At 40.4% G+C, this 17,785-nt stretch overlaps 1 protein-coding gene across 1 annotated transcript in view; it reads left to right on the top strand.

The window, feature by feature from the left end:
* The window catches only part of LOC107287136 (ephrin type-B receptor 1-like), a 37,848-nt gene that overhangs the window by 454 nt on the left and 19,609 nt on the right, over positions 1 to 17,785 (top strand). Inside the window, exon 2 of the mRNA XM_015815604.1 lies at positions 166 to 230. Coding sequence (XP_015671090.1) covers positions 166 to 230 — 65 coding nt within the window. The remainder of the gene's footprint in view (positions 1 to 165; positions 231 to 17,785) is intronic.

The raw sequence follows: 17,785 nt of genomic DNA, 5'->3' as shown, positions 1-17,785 counted from the left end.
GAAGTCATAAAGTCAAGTTTCAAAGCACTGTAAAAGCTTAAACTTGCATCCATAGAGCAGCCATAAAAATTATAAATCAATTTTGAATACAAATTATATTCCAATATTTCTTGTACTTGCATTCAGACTCCTAACTTGCTTTACCCCCCTTTTTGTTTCCTTCAGAAACACTAATGGATACTCGGACAGCCACAGCTGAACTTGGTTGGACAGCAATCCCAACATCAGGGGTAAGTAGATGTCAGCTACTTAAATGATTTGTAAAAGGGATGTTGTATCTTGTATAAATTCAAATAAGTAAGACTGGCTTTCAAAATTCTCCTACATTATCCTACTAGCAGTAAAGATCTTTCCAGAAATCTAACAGGTTTTATTTCCTGAGCTTGCCAGCCTCACAAAGTTTTTCATGAATCTTGAAAGCTTTTATACTGCCTCATCAAAGAAGGATCAGATTCTATCCTGAATGTGGCTTTGGATCTTTTGAGGTTGGTAGAGTAAGAGGCAGTGGTGTCATATAGATCGGGGTTCCCAACCTAGTGGGCCATGAGCTGTTTGCAACTGGGCTGTGAAAATGATGGGCGAGTAGGCATGCGTGCGCGCGCATACCTACTTGGGCAATAGTGTGCACACATATTCCCTTTGTGTGCATGTGCCCACTGCTCACACAAATGGAGCTGTGCGAGTGTGCTTCTGGCTGCTCGCGTGGAACCATCTCCTCCCCCCCCGCCTGTCTGCAAAGCCAGAAAGGTTGGGGAACTCTGACATAGACCACAAGTTTACATAATACTACAGTGCAGTTAACTCAGGGTTTACCTCAGTTAGAAGGAATACCACAGGTGATTGAGCAGCAGTTATACTTCTTGAAAACCTGTCTGTGAAATTAAGGAAATGCAGGACCCAGGACTATTGAATACTTTCTTATTCTGTGTGAATTATTCATGGTGGGAAGGTTAGGAGTTCCCTACAGATTCAACCAAGGTGACATTATGTTCTTAGACTTTTAAAAGGAAAAGCAGGCAGATGGGCATTCCTACTGACTGAAAACAAGGGTGGCATACTAGACAGCTATCAAGATTTTACGCAAAAGTTCAAACCTGTCTTTGATAATACTATCAGGAGAGCAGATGCTAATTGGGAGATTTGTGACAAGGATGCAGAGAATGTGAATGCACAGCAGGTTTTCAGTTATAATGCAGGGATGTGCATTAGAATGGTTTTGCCCTTATCATTCATTTTTGGGGAGGTCTTTCTGATGAACTGGATGAGTTGGAAGAGTTATTTCAACATTGTGTGGTTATTGATGGTAGACTAGAATAAGAGAAAGATCATTTCAGAGCCTTTCTTCACCCTTTCCCCCTTCTAGTTATCTCTTGGATTCCAATGGTTTGGAGCCTATGCAGATAGGAAATGATGAAGAGTTTCCTGTCCACAGTGGGAAAAACAATGAAAATGACAGCTCAGATTGTATGCTTACTGTGGAGCCCTTGGCCATTTATTGGAGGCTTGCACTGCTAAACTTTCTTCCTTTGAATTACCTGAAAAATATTGCATTGTGGAGATTTAGTAATAATACATTACTTTATTATTTAGTACATATTATGAATAAATACCCAATTTGCTCTAAAGTCGTCACAGAGCTCCTTCCAAAGAACTTTTCAAGAGGGACCGTAGATAATTAAGAAGAGTTCTGACATATGAAACCAGGCAATGCTGGTTTATAATCCTAATTAATATATGTATATCTATGGACTTGGAACTCCAACTCCATAATTTCTTTTGAACTCTGGAAAACTGTTAAACTGAGCTATTGTGCAGCAATTGTGTTGCACATATAATCACTGGAAAAGATTATTCCACTGGAAGTGATCAGTGACAAATGCCTCAAATGAGGTCCCCCAACTTATTTGCAGCTGAGAAGAAATGATAACAAATACTGTAATTATTGCAACTGTATTTGCAAATAATTATTCAACTGGGTCCATATATGTCCCAATTTTCTTGACCATAGACTGGTTGCAAACACCTAATCCTCGTATCCACTGTAGCAACAGATTATTTCTTTCTTCTCAGACAAATAAAAAGGTCGACACTACTAGTTCCAGATTTTTTTTGTCTTTTTTTTCTTGTCCTTTTAAGATTTTTTTCCCCTTCTCTTTCTTTCCCGCTATGCTGCCTGCATTTCTTTCTTTGCCAGAAAAGTATATAGAGTTTGGCAATGCTTCAAGGGAAAAGGAAGCTGCAGCCTCTCCTCTGCATTAGGTGTGTAATTATATTATCAACTTGCTACCTAGAGCCTGAATCTCAGAACTAAATGGCAATATACATGTCTACTCAAGAATTACCAACTTCAAAGTAATTTCTGTACAAAAATCAGAAGAAAGGATTTATTTATCCTCCTTTTTCTTACCATTCCTTTGACTAAAAAAAAAAAGAAAGATACATTTTCTTCAATTTATAGACTTCTCATTTCTGAACTATTAGAGGTCACTATCTATTGCCTCTTATTTTAGATCTGCTGGACTACCTTCAGAAATCACACATTTTTACTAAACAGGTTTGAGAGAAGCTTACAATTTAATTTGGATATAGAACGGCCATTAATATCTAACAGCCTTTTGACATTTGTTATGGCATAGAGAGCCATAAGGAAGAGTCTCAGAATAACTTTCTTACCCACACTAGCTATAAATTGTGCAGGAGAATTGGTTTGGAAGGTTTTCAAGATTCTGTACAATAGCTAGCCTACTAGCAATAAAGATCGTTCCAGAAATCCAAGTGGTTCTTTTTTCTTGAGTTTGCCAGCTCACAGGGCTTAACACATAGTTGAGAAAAATGTGGATTTGCACACTATATTCTTATTTTAGAAGTCTTGGAAAGTTTTGGAAAGTGCAAACTGGGTGAATGAGAACTGAACAAGTATTAGTTTTATTTGTTCAGTTAAATATTATAATATTTGTGAAGGGGCAGGGGAAGAAATTTGCTTCCTATCTTGTTATAATCTTAACTAGCCTTGATTTTTGATCACTTCTCAGACAGTGGAAAACCCAACCTATTTAATTATATATGCAAATGGAATTGTGTACTGGTTCCCTACATCTGAACTGTGAAAAGGAATTCCTGTCACTTTCTCTTGTTCCCTTCCAAAGCATTTTCCATTTTTAAAAAGCAACCTTATGATTTAGGGCTTGACTTCCAATTTTTTCCTTCTTAAATCCAGGGCTGATTATGAAACAAATATTCCAAGTGGCAGATAGGATGTAATCCTAAATCCGGACTCAATCCTCCTCTCTACACTTTTTCATGTTGAAAAAACAAGATGTAGAATAAATTCATATTTTCTGTAGATTTAAAGGCAATAATAAATACAAGGATAACTTACGTGGAGCCATTTGGTGTAGTGATTCAAAACACTGGCTTAGAAACTGTGAGTTCCAGTCCTGCTTTAGCCATGAAGCCAACTGTGTGACTTTGGGCCCATCACTCTTTCTTAGCCCTGTGTCAGACAGTAGAGTGAGTACCAAATGCATCACAGATGCTCACAAGCACTTGAGCAATAGGGATCTTCCAATTTTGTTTCCTAAATGTTGGTATTAAATTATTCAGGATATAGAGGTGGAGCTGGAGTCATGGGATAGTCTGATCATTCAGGCTAACCCTCTTTTAAAATTGTCTAAATTTGTGATTATCATTCCACATAATGGCAGCAAATTATTTGGTTTAATGATATATTGTGTTCAGCTATAAGCAATTGTGAAGCATGAAACCATACATCAGGATTTGGAAACAGAACCAACAAAGACATTATAAGAGAAACATTATGTTGGATGCATGCAGTATGGTACCTTACATAGAACTGTCTTTGCAGAAATGTCTTATATCAACCTCCATAATTCAGTCTGTTCCAGATGTATTAGAGTGTACATCCACAAAGCCAGTACAGAAGCTGTTTTTCAGCACATAAAGAGCACAGGCCAAGGAAGGATGCTTTTGATGTTAGATTAGGTCCAGTAAAATCAAAACCATCCCATCCCATCCTTGTCATGAAAAGAAAATCACCTTGTGTCAGGGCTTCCATATACATATGCAAACAGTCTAGCCTACCCAAGGGCATTGCTGTATAAAAGGAAAATTATATGCTATTTGAACTATATGCTAGAAAATTATATGCTGTTTGAACTTTTATGACCAAGATGCGATAAACAACAATACTTTTCCTAATTAACTGTTTCCTCTGCCCATGCATGATTATTTCTGAACTCTACAGTTTATTTGCAGGACTTTATCTAGTATACAAATTTCTTCACAAGAGGTGATCCTACATTTTATCACAAAATGACAGTGGACCTGCAATGCATAACGTTTTGATTCTCGAATAGATCTAATGAGGCATGCTAGGATTTAATGCCGTGGTTCTATGCATAGGATTACACTTTTGCTCTATTCATGCTCCCAACCACTTCCATTTTCCATCTCCAGAATTAACAGTTTCGCTAATGCCACTATTTATCATTGAAATATCTCACCTCTTCTCTTGCTAATACAATTCCCACATTTCTATTCCATGAATGCTAAGTTCAAAGTCAGTCAACATACGAAATAATTTTCCCAGGATCGCAGACTATATGCCAATTTCAAAAATTCATATACACTTGCTTTCTAAAGTTACATTTGGGGGGGGGGGGTTATTTAGTATATTTAGTATATTGTTGCATAAGGTGGTTGAGATATAAACACAGAGTTCATTTAAATCATCTTCCAAGCTGCTGTTTGTGTAACAGCATCCCTTTCCAGTTATATACAATATGTCATCAGAAACTGAGATCAGTAAAGGCTGCAATCATCTGAATACAAACTGGGAAAAGAACCACACAAAGAGAAATCAAATGTTTGGTACAGCCAACTTTCCACAATAAGGAAAATCATTGCTTTGAAGGTGACTGGAAACAGAACAGGTAGCATCCAATTTGCATCACTCATATTGCAAGAGATAGGTTTGGATGGTTAGTGGCAGGAGCACTTGCCACAGCATAGTCATTCTCAAAATAAGGATGTCATATAGCAAGAAGGAAGGGTCAAGTTATAAGATGTTTATTTTGGGCTATATCTTATAGCCAGAGAATCTGCCAAGAGTTGGTATGGTCCTTCAGATTTGTTATGAATTTGGGTTGCTACAAGGAGATAACCCTACAATTTTCTTGTAAACATTTCAGAAGTGAGCATTTGTGATGCATTTGTCTGACACAGGATGCTGTAATAGACAGGTCGTTAGTCTGCTCAGGAGGGCTCCTACCATCTTTTTTTCTAACTGACCCCATACCTTCTCTCCTGATGAATACGGTACATATATACTTTTCAAGAGTGTTTTATTATCAATTATTCTTATTATCAATAAAGCAATACTGTCTGTAAACAGAATATCTTTGTTTCTTTTTTCTGTGTCTTTTGTTCTTGGAAGTTTGCCTTGACTGATCATTTGGTGTATTGGGCACTTGTCCACATGGAAAGGATTCATGTGTTTCTGTGGTTTGCCTTCCGTCTTTACATGGGGCATCAGCATTAGTTGCACAATACCAATTGGCTTATAATATTAATAAGTTAGTATCGATTTCACAGAGAATGTAGGCTTTTCAAAATGAAGCAGCCAAAATCTGCCTGTCTTTGCTGACATTTCCCTCCCTCTTGGAATCAGTGTTCTACATTTTTTTTCTCTTGCCTTGCCTCCCTTCCACTCAGTACCTAAAAGATTATAATTAGGGAGTATTAGTAGGCTTGCAGCAGCTCTCATACCCGAACACCATTCATAATTGTACTCAGCAGTGCTCTTCTTTGGCTATTAATGTCAGTTCTATGGAGTAATGAGGAACAAACCACCTTCAGGCACTTAAAATATCTTCTTTATACAATAGGAGTGTTTGAAGAATGGGAACATAAAATACCCTGACTTGCATTCCTCTGACAAAGAAGTGATCAACAAAGACTTGAGCAGGTACATGGAAAAAGATCACTTAGAGAGATGATGTTAGCTTCATAGGGAGCTTTAAGCAGATGATAGAAGGCTAGCTAGGGAGAGAGGCTATACCAGATATTATTGTTTTGCAGAGGAATGGAAAGATTAACAAAATAGATAGTCATGTCAAAGCAAAGGAAATCTGAAGGAGTCCTAGAAAAAAGGAAAACAAATAGTTGGATGTTAATTGGTCTTTGTCCGGTTTTTCTTTTCTCTGTGTAGTTTGGAAACACCTCGAAGCTGCAATAATAATTTACTTTGCTACAAAACTTCACATCTTTGCAATGTAGATTTTTTTGCAATTCTGTCTATAAAAAGTGGTTTACAGTTATTTTCATGGAAGGAAACATATATAGAGAATGCTAGATCAAAAACAAAAAGTAATAATATAAATCCAAACAGAATTTGTTAAAATTCCATTCTGGTTTACCGTATTTTATGTTTGTGTTTGTATGTTTGTGTGTGTGTGTGTGTGTGTGTGTGTGCATGTTTCCACAGCAATCATGTAACATAAACCTGGTAAAAGAAGAGGTGGTATGTTCCAATCAACTAAAAGACCAGAATAAAATACTTGAAAGAATAAAATAATATACATTATTGGTAGTAAATAGCCAAAATTTCAACAGTTAGAATGACTTGGAAGTCTGAAAAACTGATTAAAAATAAAAGTTCAGCTATCTTTCTAAATACAAGTTGTGAAGGAAATACATAGCTTTGCTGTTGGAAATAATTCTAGGGATGGGAAGCTGTCCTAGAAAGGGCACTCACTCTATTATTTCTTGGAAGAGAAACAGAGAATGTCCATAGAAGGTCCTGTCTTCATTTACAATCACTTAAATTCTAGTCTTGAAAAATACCCTTAAATTTGCAAAGTCGTGTATAGTTCAGAGGGTTGGGAGAGGGAAACAGGGTATTATGATTGTAGTCTTCTTTCTTCAAATCAGTGTTCCAGTCAGAAATCTAGTCAGCACTGGTTTGTGTGTGTTTGTGTATGTGTGGTGCTCTGGTCTTTAATCCTTTCTTTGTGGGGTGTGTCTGTCCATTACTACATGAGGTCACTGGATGAGGTAATCCTTCGGAATGGAATGATACATCTTAGCCTTTGATGCTCAGGTGTTGCTATCAGTATTCTGTCTCAGCGTCTGGAGGCTGTTGGGGTTGGGATGGGAAAGAAATACTCATGCTTAACTCTAGCAAGTCCAAATGGTTGTGAGATCTTTTGTATTTGGAGATTTTAGTTCTGAATAGGGTTGCATTCCCCAATATAGACTTAGTGTGCAATCTGTAGATCCTCCAGGACTCATGGCTCCTATTTAAAGAATAGGTGATAGTGATGGCTAGGAGACCCTTTGCACAAATCCATCTTGCCCTGCCCTCTTCTTCTCTACATTATGGCAATGTGCTCTACACTTCATCCAGAATGCAGGGGCATGGGGTAATTATGGCTGCACCTTGATACGCCCATGTAATGCCAATACTTCTCAAAATGCAGTATTGCCAGTGGACTTCCAAGTGTGTCAAGCCAGTCAAGGCTGGAAAAGTTAGGAAACAAGGACCACTTGTATTTCTGAAATAGTCTTTATTGCTAAAATAATGTAGCAGAATATTGAAGGCCTGTCAAATCACTTCTCCAGATTAGCTTATACCTACATAATTAAGGTAGAGTTATTCTGAATCTCATTCCCACAGTTTCCCCTTTTCTAGACTACGGAATGTTTTCTGTAATAGACATGTTCTTCCATATTCTCAGGTCTGCTGGATGTTGTTGAAATTTCTATACTATTCAATTCCTGCAGGCTCCGAGCAGCTTACACTCATAAAAAAAGATTAAAAACAATACACAGGAGTCCAGATTGTCTCAGAACAATCAGAGCACCACAAAGCAGGCTGGGACTCAACATCCTCCAAATGGTCTTTGAAAGAGCCATATATTTATACTCTGTGAAAGCCCATCGGGGAGATGGTGGCCTGATTGTCAATCAGTTGGAAGAGGGTATATATAATAGAAAAAGAAGGGTTCTGGGGTGAAGGTGGTGGTGGGGAGGGTGAAGGTTGATTGTTACTCTGACCACACTTTAACGTAGAATCCTCTTCAACAGTTTTGCTCCTAGACATTCCTAGGAATTTATCTTGGGATTAGAGAATAAGAGATGCATTACTGCACACTGCAATCCCATATTTCTCCATCATTTTTAGATGTTTGGCAGATACACAGTCATTTTCAACAAATGTTATTTTACCTTGTGGGGAACTAACATACGTTTCTCGCTTAATACTTGATGCAAAAGAGAAATGTATTGATGTCATAAGACAAAGTGATTTGCTGAAATTGTCAGTAAAACAGGAGAGTGGGGTGGGGGACATGTGAATGCCATCAAAAGACAGAACAGGTGGGTAGACAGGTACACTGTCTAACAATAAACATATGGATACAGTAGGCAGGTATGCATGCACAGCTGAGAGAGAGAGAGAGAGAGAGAGAGAGAGAGAGAGAGAGAGAGAGAGAGAACATCTAGTAGCAAAACAAATACAGGAAGAGAGCAGAAGGAAGACTATAAAGAAAAACTGGAAGCTTCATATGTTTTCTTTCTCATATATATCATTTGGATTTGTTTTTGTCACTAATTCTGTACTTCTTTATCTTGCAATGGCAAATTGAAACAGAATCTTTTAAAATTAAATCGTTTAAACAATTTTTAGAATTGGTTCTGGTAATACTTGCAGGAAATGGAGTACTCCGAATGTTAGCAAGAAGACAGTAAGCTCAAGTAGAAATGTGACATGATGGCCCCTTTATCATGCAAACATTTTGGTAGAGGGATCTTCTAAGAGGATTGTTTCATGATTTTATTTCCCTCCCCCATTTTTTTGTTTGACTGCGAGGGGGTGTCCATCTTCTCTCCAGATCATCTTAATGAACATTCATTCCGCACGTACCAGTGGGCCCCTAGACACCTTCTTTGCTGGTCGCCAGTTCTCTGTGGACTTTTTAATGGGAAATAAATGAATAAATAAGATACTGGTGTGTTGCAGAACAAAACCCCAAGCTCTACAATCATATTTATTTGCAATAATGCCTTTGGCTCCCTGTAGGGAGAATATCTTGTTGCTAATTTACCTTCTACCAAGTGTGTATTGTGGGAACAGCCTTGCCAATTATGGGCCCACATTTGGGGAATAGGCAAGTTTTTCATGACAGATATTTTATGTATTTGCCCTTAAAATTCCAAATGTGAACACAAACACACAAAACACTACAAAAGTCACCAAATTTTTGTTGTTAGTTACTAATAAATTTCAGACAGCAAAATTCATATGAGCTGTAGGTTTATTATTTTTATTATATCAATTTATGTAATTGCCCATTTCATAGTTATGATTCTAGACAGGCCACATAGAATTAAAATGAAATGAAACAAAGCACAATAATAGTAAAAAATATTTTTACTAAATTTTTTAGTAAACTAAGTTTTATTTTATTTACTTCATAAGGTAGTGATGGTGAACCTTTTAGAGACCGAGTGCCCAAAAACTGCCCCCCACCCCCATCCCCGCTCCGCCCTGCCCACTGGGCCACCCACCACCTCCACGGCCCACCACAGATCAGTCAGGCAGCCCAGCAGCACCATGGCGGCCACGCCCTCCGCCCGTGCCCCGCAGCATCATCTGCGTGCAATGGGGCGCAAGGGTGGAGTCTTGTCCCCACTGCCTGGCTACCATGTCCTTGGCTGCGCTGCTTCGTGTGGGCCGCACCCAGGGGCGACTCTCCGGGGGGCTGCTGATGAGGAGGGGGCCATGGGAGGAGACGGGGATAGGGAGACGGTGTGTGTGCCCACAGAGAGGGCTCTGAGTGCCACCTCTGGCACCCATGCCATAGGTTCGCCACCGCTGTCATAAGGCATGACAGAATAATAAATAATAAAACTAAATAATGGTGGCCGATGATAAAACCAACTCATATCATAAGAAAGATATCTCAGATTGATTACCTCTTCTGACTTCTAGACACCATGCCCAAAGGAACATCCAAGTCTTGAAGAACTGCCAAAATACTAATAGGATCAGGGCTCCATGAATCTTAGAGGACATGGTATTTAAGAGGGCAGGTTAGACTCATGCTTCCTGGATCCCATCAGATGTTACTGTTTAATATACAAGATCTGGAACATGCCTATGTTATTGGATCTAGTGGGGTAGGCACAAACAACAAGGGACAAATGGTCCAACAAATAACCTGGTCTCCTGACATGAAGGTCTTTATAAGTGACACCACTACCTTAAATTGTATCTGAAAGTCCATCAAAAGTCAGTGCAGGATCCAGAGCACTGGTGTACTGAGGGTATATGAGTCGTTCACATAACTGCCTATCTTGTATCTTCTGAGTGATTTTCAAGGGCAGCCCCAATTTAGTATGCATTGTAACAGTCTACTCAGGAGGTATCCAAGTAGACTCAGTGACTATGAGTAGTGTCTCCCAATCCAAGAAAGTGCAATTTGTGCACAATATGGATTTGCCAAAAGTTCTATTTGCTATGGCTGCCACTGCTCTTCCAAGAAAAGATGTAAGTCCAGGACAATCCCCAAAATACATACCAGTTCTGTCTGTGGCAGTACTATTCCATTAAGATTACAAGTTCTGGATTGCTCTGAAACCCAAAGCCATTAGGTCTTGCTAGGATTGATCTAAAGCAGGGGTGTCAAACTTGCAACATCATGTGACATGTCGCAACGTATCGTGACTTTTTTCCATTGCCGGCAATGGGGTGGGCACAATTTTGGCATGATGCATCCAGCCCGTGGGCTAGCAGTTTGCATCCAGCCCGTGGGCTAGCAGTGGGCTGATCTAAAGCTTATTCTTCCTCATCCACAACTTCTAGCATTGATAGAGAACTTCACCCACATCATTTTGTCTGCCCAAGAGAGAGGTGTATAATTGATACCTTGATGGTACTTTATCCCATGCTGGCAGATGACCTTACATAGCTGGACTCATGTAGATGTTAAATAGGAAAAGGGACTGCACAGAGCACTGAAGAAGTCCACAAAGAAGGCACAAAAAAAGCCTGTCACTTTTTCTTGTAATCTAATAATTGTCTGGATTTTTACTGCACATATTCTGACAATTTTCTTACTTGAATACTTCTGCCACCAAAGTTCAGTATAGGTCTTATAGAGTCATTAGAATCTGCCATATATATATATAAAAATATTTTCCCAGCATCTTAAGAAAAAAAAATACTTTTTGCCCCTAATAATTTACCTACCCCCAAAGCTATAGTCTTTGAAAATATATTAAAATATGCATTTATTTAAGCATCAACTTTTCAATAGATGGCTTAATTTGTTTGTATTTTTGCGCTACTATTTTAAATTTTTACTCAACAAAGGAGAATCCTGAAGTCTACAAGTTGAATCAATCCTGCAGTGATTTTTTTGCCGTATACAAAACATTAATTTCCTAATTGCTTGGCCTGCTTGTACACTCTTATGAGAGGTTTCCAGAGAGACCTACCGAGAGTCCTTTCCAACTACTTCTTGCAGCACAGGTGTGCATGTTGTAAAATTGGCTGCTAGTCTTAATTCCCAGGTAGGACATGAAGATTAGCTTTCTATTGGTTGTAATATATTTACAACTGCATTGTGGCAGATGAGTGCCTGTTTTATGTAGTAATATATTACTGGTTTCTCTGTACTGATAGATTGTAGAAACCATAACTGTTTTGATTTGAGCAAACCTAATGCACCCTACTGAGACTATAACAGGACTTAACATCTGTGTCTTTAAAGGGAAACACAGCATCAGCTCGTAGCCTTAGGAAATAATTGTTCGCTTTAAAAATAATAAAAGCCTGCCAGATCAGGACAACCATCTGCTAAAGTAGACACAAGCTTGGAGAGGCTAGATGTGCAGTTTGTGTAAATGAATGGTAGAAGGAAGAGGTAGATATACCAGTGGAAGTGAAGATGCTTTGTCTCGGGGAAAGGGAGAAGGAGAGGGAAGGAGGGAACTGGGCTGTAATAGGAATTTCTTACATGGTATACCAGAATGCTATTGACTATTGTTCAATAGCACACCTTTTTTATTGTTTCCTACAAGCTCTTCCATATTTATTATCATGTTAACGCTAAGGAACAATGAAGAATTAATAATATTTTATGTAACACCTACATTTTTATTATTTAGCAACTTTGGGGGATGATGTTAATTCATATTTAATGCGATGCAAAGCTGACAGCAAGAGACAAAGCCACAGGCCTTTCCCTAACCAATTCGCAAATCTAATGGCCAATTTCCATCACCCAGCTTTCTCTGACTAAATAAACAAGTCAAAATAGAAGAGCTGATCTAACACATGTTCCCTGCAGAGTCTTTAGCATTTCATCGGGGATTGTTAAGGATCTGATGAGAATTTGGAGTGATAAAATCAAAGCAGATCTATTATGGATTCTGTACTTGGGCATGAGAAATTAAATGACACAAGAGTTGGTTTATTGCTATCCAGAATTTTTGCATCCTAGATATGGTAGCTCTACCTTACACAAGGCAAAGCATAATTATTTGTATTTGGACAACCAGGACGCACGAAAGCACAAACAGATCACAGAGAAAAAAACAAAAGGTAGAAGACTTTGCTGCGAGACTTCCCATTCAAGGTTTGTAAAACTCCCCCAGACCTTAAGAGAAGCCCAGCTCATTCCTGTTGCCTGAGAGCACAGCCATCCCTCAAAATGGAATGCTAGCTGGGAAGACAAAGAGCAGCTAGAACAGTGTTTCTTAAACATGGCATCTTTAAGATATGTGAACTTCAATTCCCAGAATTTCCCAGTTATCAAGTTTGAGAAACACTGACCTAGAGTAAGAGAAAGAACTGCCTCAGCTTCCTTAGCAGAGACTGGCATTCCAAACTTGCCTATTGATGAAGGAGAGACCAAGGGCTGTAAATCTCTACAGCCAAGACTGCTTATCTCTTTAGTTGGAAAGTATAAGTTGATTTAATAGTTTGACAGGTTGAAGCTTCAAGGGACACTACATTTGTTATAAAACCCTGACCCTGAGTGCTTAAAAGGACAGGTATGAATAAATTAATATGTTTTTTGTATTCCTTTGAAGTGATTTCTGAACTTGTAAATGCTTGTCTGCTCCCCATCCCTCCCTAAATGGCAGTTGCATGGGGTAACTATCATGTATGAACTATGAATAATCTATGATTTGTTGGATTCACACATCAGTGCTAAGCACTAAATTGTGTCTTATAAACCATAATACTGAGTTTGTCTAAGATATTAAGCCCAAAACCATATAAACCACTTATGTCTCATAGCAATATGTTATTCTTTTCTGTATTATTGAAAATGATGTGTGTTTTACAATACATATACATAATAGAAAGCTGTAACAGATTACCCATTTCCAATGTGAATTTGTAACAAATTGGTCTTCTGTGCAACTGTATACAATACCTATTTATATGATTAAATAATTTGAAGTTTGAAGTGAGTCAAGATGGCTTGTGCTGTGGATCACATAGAAGACTGAGCACATAAATATTGCGAGGCAGGATATTATCATAAATTACACAATTGAATAATGATGGCTGATGAAAGTACACAAGTTACCTCAATTGTATTGTAATTATGATAATACTGTGATTTTCTACAGATGCTTATGTTACGTTGACAAATGATTTCCTGGGGTAGGTGAGTTCTGTGGACCTCAACAATTACCAAGATATTTATGACAGGAGCCATCTAAAATGATTCCCTCCTTCATTTTTTTTTCTTTATCCTATGATTACAGAACTAGGTTATAGGAATCCATCAAAGTTTTCTGAATTTCTTTCTTGCATCTTGTGGTTGTCTGGATGTAAGAAATAAATTCAGAAAACTTTGATTCTAAGAATCCAGACATGAAAGGCTTAGGAATGACACTATTTATTTGACAATTGAGATAATGATATATATGAATCTTTGGAAAAGTGACAGCTAAATAGACTGGCTAATACTGCCATGGTTACCAGCCAAGCTCTCTTATACTTTTCCCTCCCACTCCTATCCCACTAATTTTCCTCCTCAAATTTTCAGAATGTGTGGTGTTGTTGAATTACCTTTTTAGATAATGAGGGGAACTGTGGGATGTAGCAGTCCATTATAGTTGTTTAAATTTCCCATCTGGAAATGTTTTAAAGCTCAGCAGAGGGAGAGGAGAAACATTGCCTCAGTTATTAACTATCTGTGAATTATTTAAAGGAATCTTGTCAGAACAATGACTTTATCATTGTGACAGTATGCACAGCACAAGCAGCTGTCTCAGTGGCTCTTGCCCCCCCCCCCAAATAGACTCTGAGTCTTGGAGAAGACCAGTCACTTGCCAAAGGACAAATGAGATTGTTGAGATTATTTGCTTCTACAGATTGCTTCTTTAGAAGAAAAACTAGCAAGCCAACAAAATAACAGTAACATTTAAGCTCCCATTCTATTAGAGCAGGGGTATCCAACTTATTTTCATTGAGGGCCGCATCAGCATTGTGGTTGCCCTCGGGAGGCCGGGTGGGTGTGGCTGGGGTAGGTGCAACCTACTGGGTGGGCATGACCAGCTCAACGTCACTTCTGCCAGGGGTGCCTGTGCGGGCCTGGCCAGGACTGGGGCAGATCCGAGGGTCTCTGGTGGAGGGGGGTGGGACCAGAGTGAACACTGATACATGGTCCATTGGAGGAGCCTCAATGTCCCTCTCAGACCATGCAGGGGCCCCCTGGACAGTGGTACAGATTGCCCGGAGCCCTGGGCAGCGGAGGTCAAGCGCCCAGCCAAGACCCCACAGCCCTGCCTAGCCCAGCCGCACTTCCCCAAGGGGCCACCCAGCTGCGCTTACCTCCTCCTTGAGGCTGCTGCTGCTGTGCTTGCTCTCCTTGGCCAGGTTGCTCATGGTGGGTGCAGGAGGGCAAAGTGTGTGGGTCAGAGGGAGGCCCACTCCCTCTCCATGCGAGGATACCTGGCTTTGTAACCAAAGCATCCTCAGCAATAGGATGGGAGACCACCAGGGGATGGTGAAAGGGCAATAGGGCTGCTGATGGCCAAGTGCTAAGGCAGGACTTCCCTCAGGCCCTCCCTCCCTCTCATTCCAATCTCCCTCCCTCCCCTCCTTCCCTGCCTCCCTCCTTTTCCTTCTCATCTCCTTCCTTCCCTTTCTTTCTTCCTGTTTTCCTCCCCTCCTTCCTTCCCTCCCTCCTTCCCTCTCTCTGTGCCCAGGAAGGGACAAGGGGAGGAGGAGAGGTTGGCAGCGCTTCTCTCAAAGGAAGAGACCTTTGAGGTCTTCTAGTCCAACCCCCTGCTCAAGCAGGGGACCTATACCATTCCAGACAATGGAATATCCAATCTCCTCTTAAAAGCCTCCAGTGATCCACAACTTCTGAAGGCAAGCCTTTTCACTGATTAGTTGTTTTCACAAGTCCTTACTTCTAGGCTGGTTTTCTTCTTGATTAATTTCTATCTATTTTTGCCTTCTGATGCTTTGGAAAATAGGTTGATCTCTTCTTCTCTGTGGCAGCCCGTCAAATATTGGAATACTGCTATCATGTCACCACCCTTAGTCCTTTTCACTAAGCTAGACATACCCAATTCCCACAAACATTTGTCATTTACCATTCATTTTGACCAGACAGTTCCCCTGATTTGGTTTATAGAAAAGTGGCCATGAGCGGAGCCTTCTCAGAGACAGCACCCTAACTATAGAACTTTCTCCCAAGGAAAATATGAACAGTGCATCCCTCACCCATTTAGAGGCAACTCCAAACACACTGTTCAGCCAGGCATATGTAGAACAACAACACATTTTATGGCCAAACAGCACTAAGTAAATTACTACTAATATTTTTCTTTCTTAAAATACACACTTTTAATATTGTTTTAAGCAGTCCTGGTGATGCTTTACAATAGTTGTCTTTGAGAGTTTTCTTGTAAACCACCCTGGATTTCTCCAAAACATTTAATTTCAAATTAGACATTGATTTAATAAATTAGGCAGAAGAAACAAATGTTTAAATACATCTAAATCACACAGACCTTCTGCCTCCTAGGTTCATACTGCAGAGAAAATAAGGCATTCCATTTCTAGCCAGCATGATGGGAACTGTGGTCCATGACACCCAAAAGACATTAGTTTGGTTAAGGCTGAATTAAATTATAAAAGAGCAGATAAGGGGAAGTAGAAGCGAGAAACACTTTCCACATCTCCTACAAAATAATTGGGGGGGGGGCAGTTGACTTGGCCTTTTAATTTCAACTCATGCCAGTTCCTCTTAACTTCCCATTCAATCCAAAGAGTTCTATTATCGGCTGGATTTTAGGGAGGGGAGGCGGCAAGAATAGACCAGAAAGGCAATCTGCAAGTTTGTTCTCTCGCCTGCCTGCACATGGCTCCAAGCCATCTCCCCAGAAGTCATTTGCAGATAATTCCATTTTTTTTTTTAGGCCTCTCACTTTTCTGAGAATTGCAACGCATCTAACCCGACCCCCCAAATGGCCTCACCTTCCCACTGGCCTTCTGCAAACTGTCTGGCATCTAGTCTTGTCATCTTGCTTCTCTTAGTTGCTGGTGGCCATGGCTTTCCCACGCAGGGGTGGGGAAAGAGAAGTGCTTGCAGGCTGCGTGGCCAGGCAGGTGAACTGGCCACGGCAGGGGCGGCACTGATCTAAACTTCATGGCCATCCAGAATGTAGTCAGTTTTAGATCCGCAAGGCCGCCCTGGAGCGGGTCCAAAAGAGGGGGGCTGGCATGCCTCTGTCGGAGCCTGAATCTGCTGAGGAAAATGAGCTGGAACTGAAGCCTATGGAAGTCGAGGGAGAGGTATCTGTGGCTTCAGAGGAATGTGGGGAAGAGCAGGCTGAGGCAGGCTAGGGCCTTTTAGGATTGGGACAGGGTGAACATGAGAGTCAGAGCTCAGGCGATGAGCAAGGGCCACCCCCTCCTGATCCTAGAGCACGGAGACTGGAGAGAAGGAGGGAACAATGCAGGCAGGCTCAAATATTCGGGAGGAGAGCGCCCTGCCCCTCTCCATAAGGCACACGTAGAGACTGAGACTTAAGGAGATGCTGTGGGAAGGGGCATTGGTCATGAATAAACGCTGATTTCTTGGAGTTTTGTGTGCTGTTACTGATCTTGGAAACAACTCTCTGATCTCTTGTTCTGTGTTGTGATTTCTGCTTGGAAACCCTGAAACTCTGACCATTGGACTGGCTGACAAACTTGATTTGGTGTTCAAAGACCTCGGATTGAATTTTGGCTTCTCTTGTGAAACTGCTCAGGCAAGCTTGTATTTCCACAGACTTGTTAGATTTTGGATGTTTGTTTCTTTCCTTATTATCTATGTGGCCTTGAGTAAATTACTCTTCTAATCTTAACTGTGTGTGAGTTGAAACCTGAAGGAGGACGGTGTGTTCCATACACACACTCTCCCTGCCTGAAGAGTTAAAAACTTATGAAACTACTTGCAGCCAGAAGCTGCTGAAGGTGTGCGTGTCTTACTTTGTTCTGCGGTTTGCCAGAAACGTGGAAGCATTTGGATCGCCCTCTCTGCCACGTGGTAGGGCCAGAGAGGGGAATGCAGCACTCATGCCGGATGCAGAGCTGCAGCCTGGAACTGCCGGCAGCTGGCAACGTGTGAGCCTCTGTGGCAGCTGGAGAGAAAAGGTGAGAAGGAGGAAAAAGCAGGAAGGGTTCTCTCTTTCTCCCTGTGTATGTGTGTGTGTGTGTGTGTGTGTGTGTGTGTGTGTGTGTGTG

This window comes from Protobothrops mucrosquamatus, unplaced genomic scaffold, assembly GCF_001527695.2.
Source record: "Protobothrops mucrosquamatus isolate PMUCROS unplaced genomic scaffold, P.Mucros_1.0 scaffold353, whole genome shotgun sequence".
NCBI lineage: Eukaryota > Metazoa > Chordata > Lepidosauria > Squamata > Viperidae > Protobothrops > Protobothrops mucrosquamatus.
Note: the sequence above shows the minus strand (reverse complement) of the source record. Positions and strands in the feature narration are given on the sequence as shown.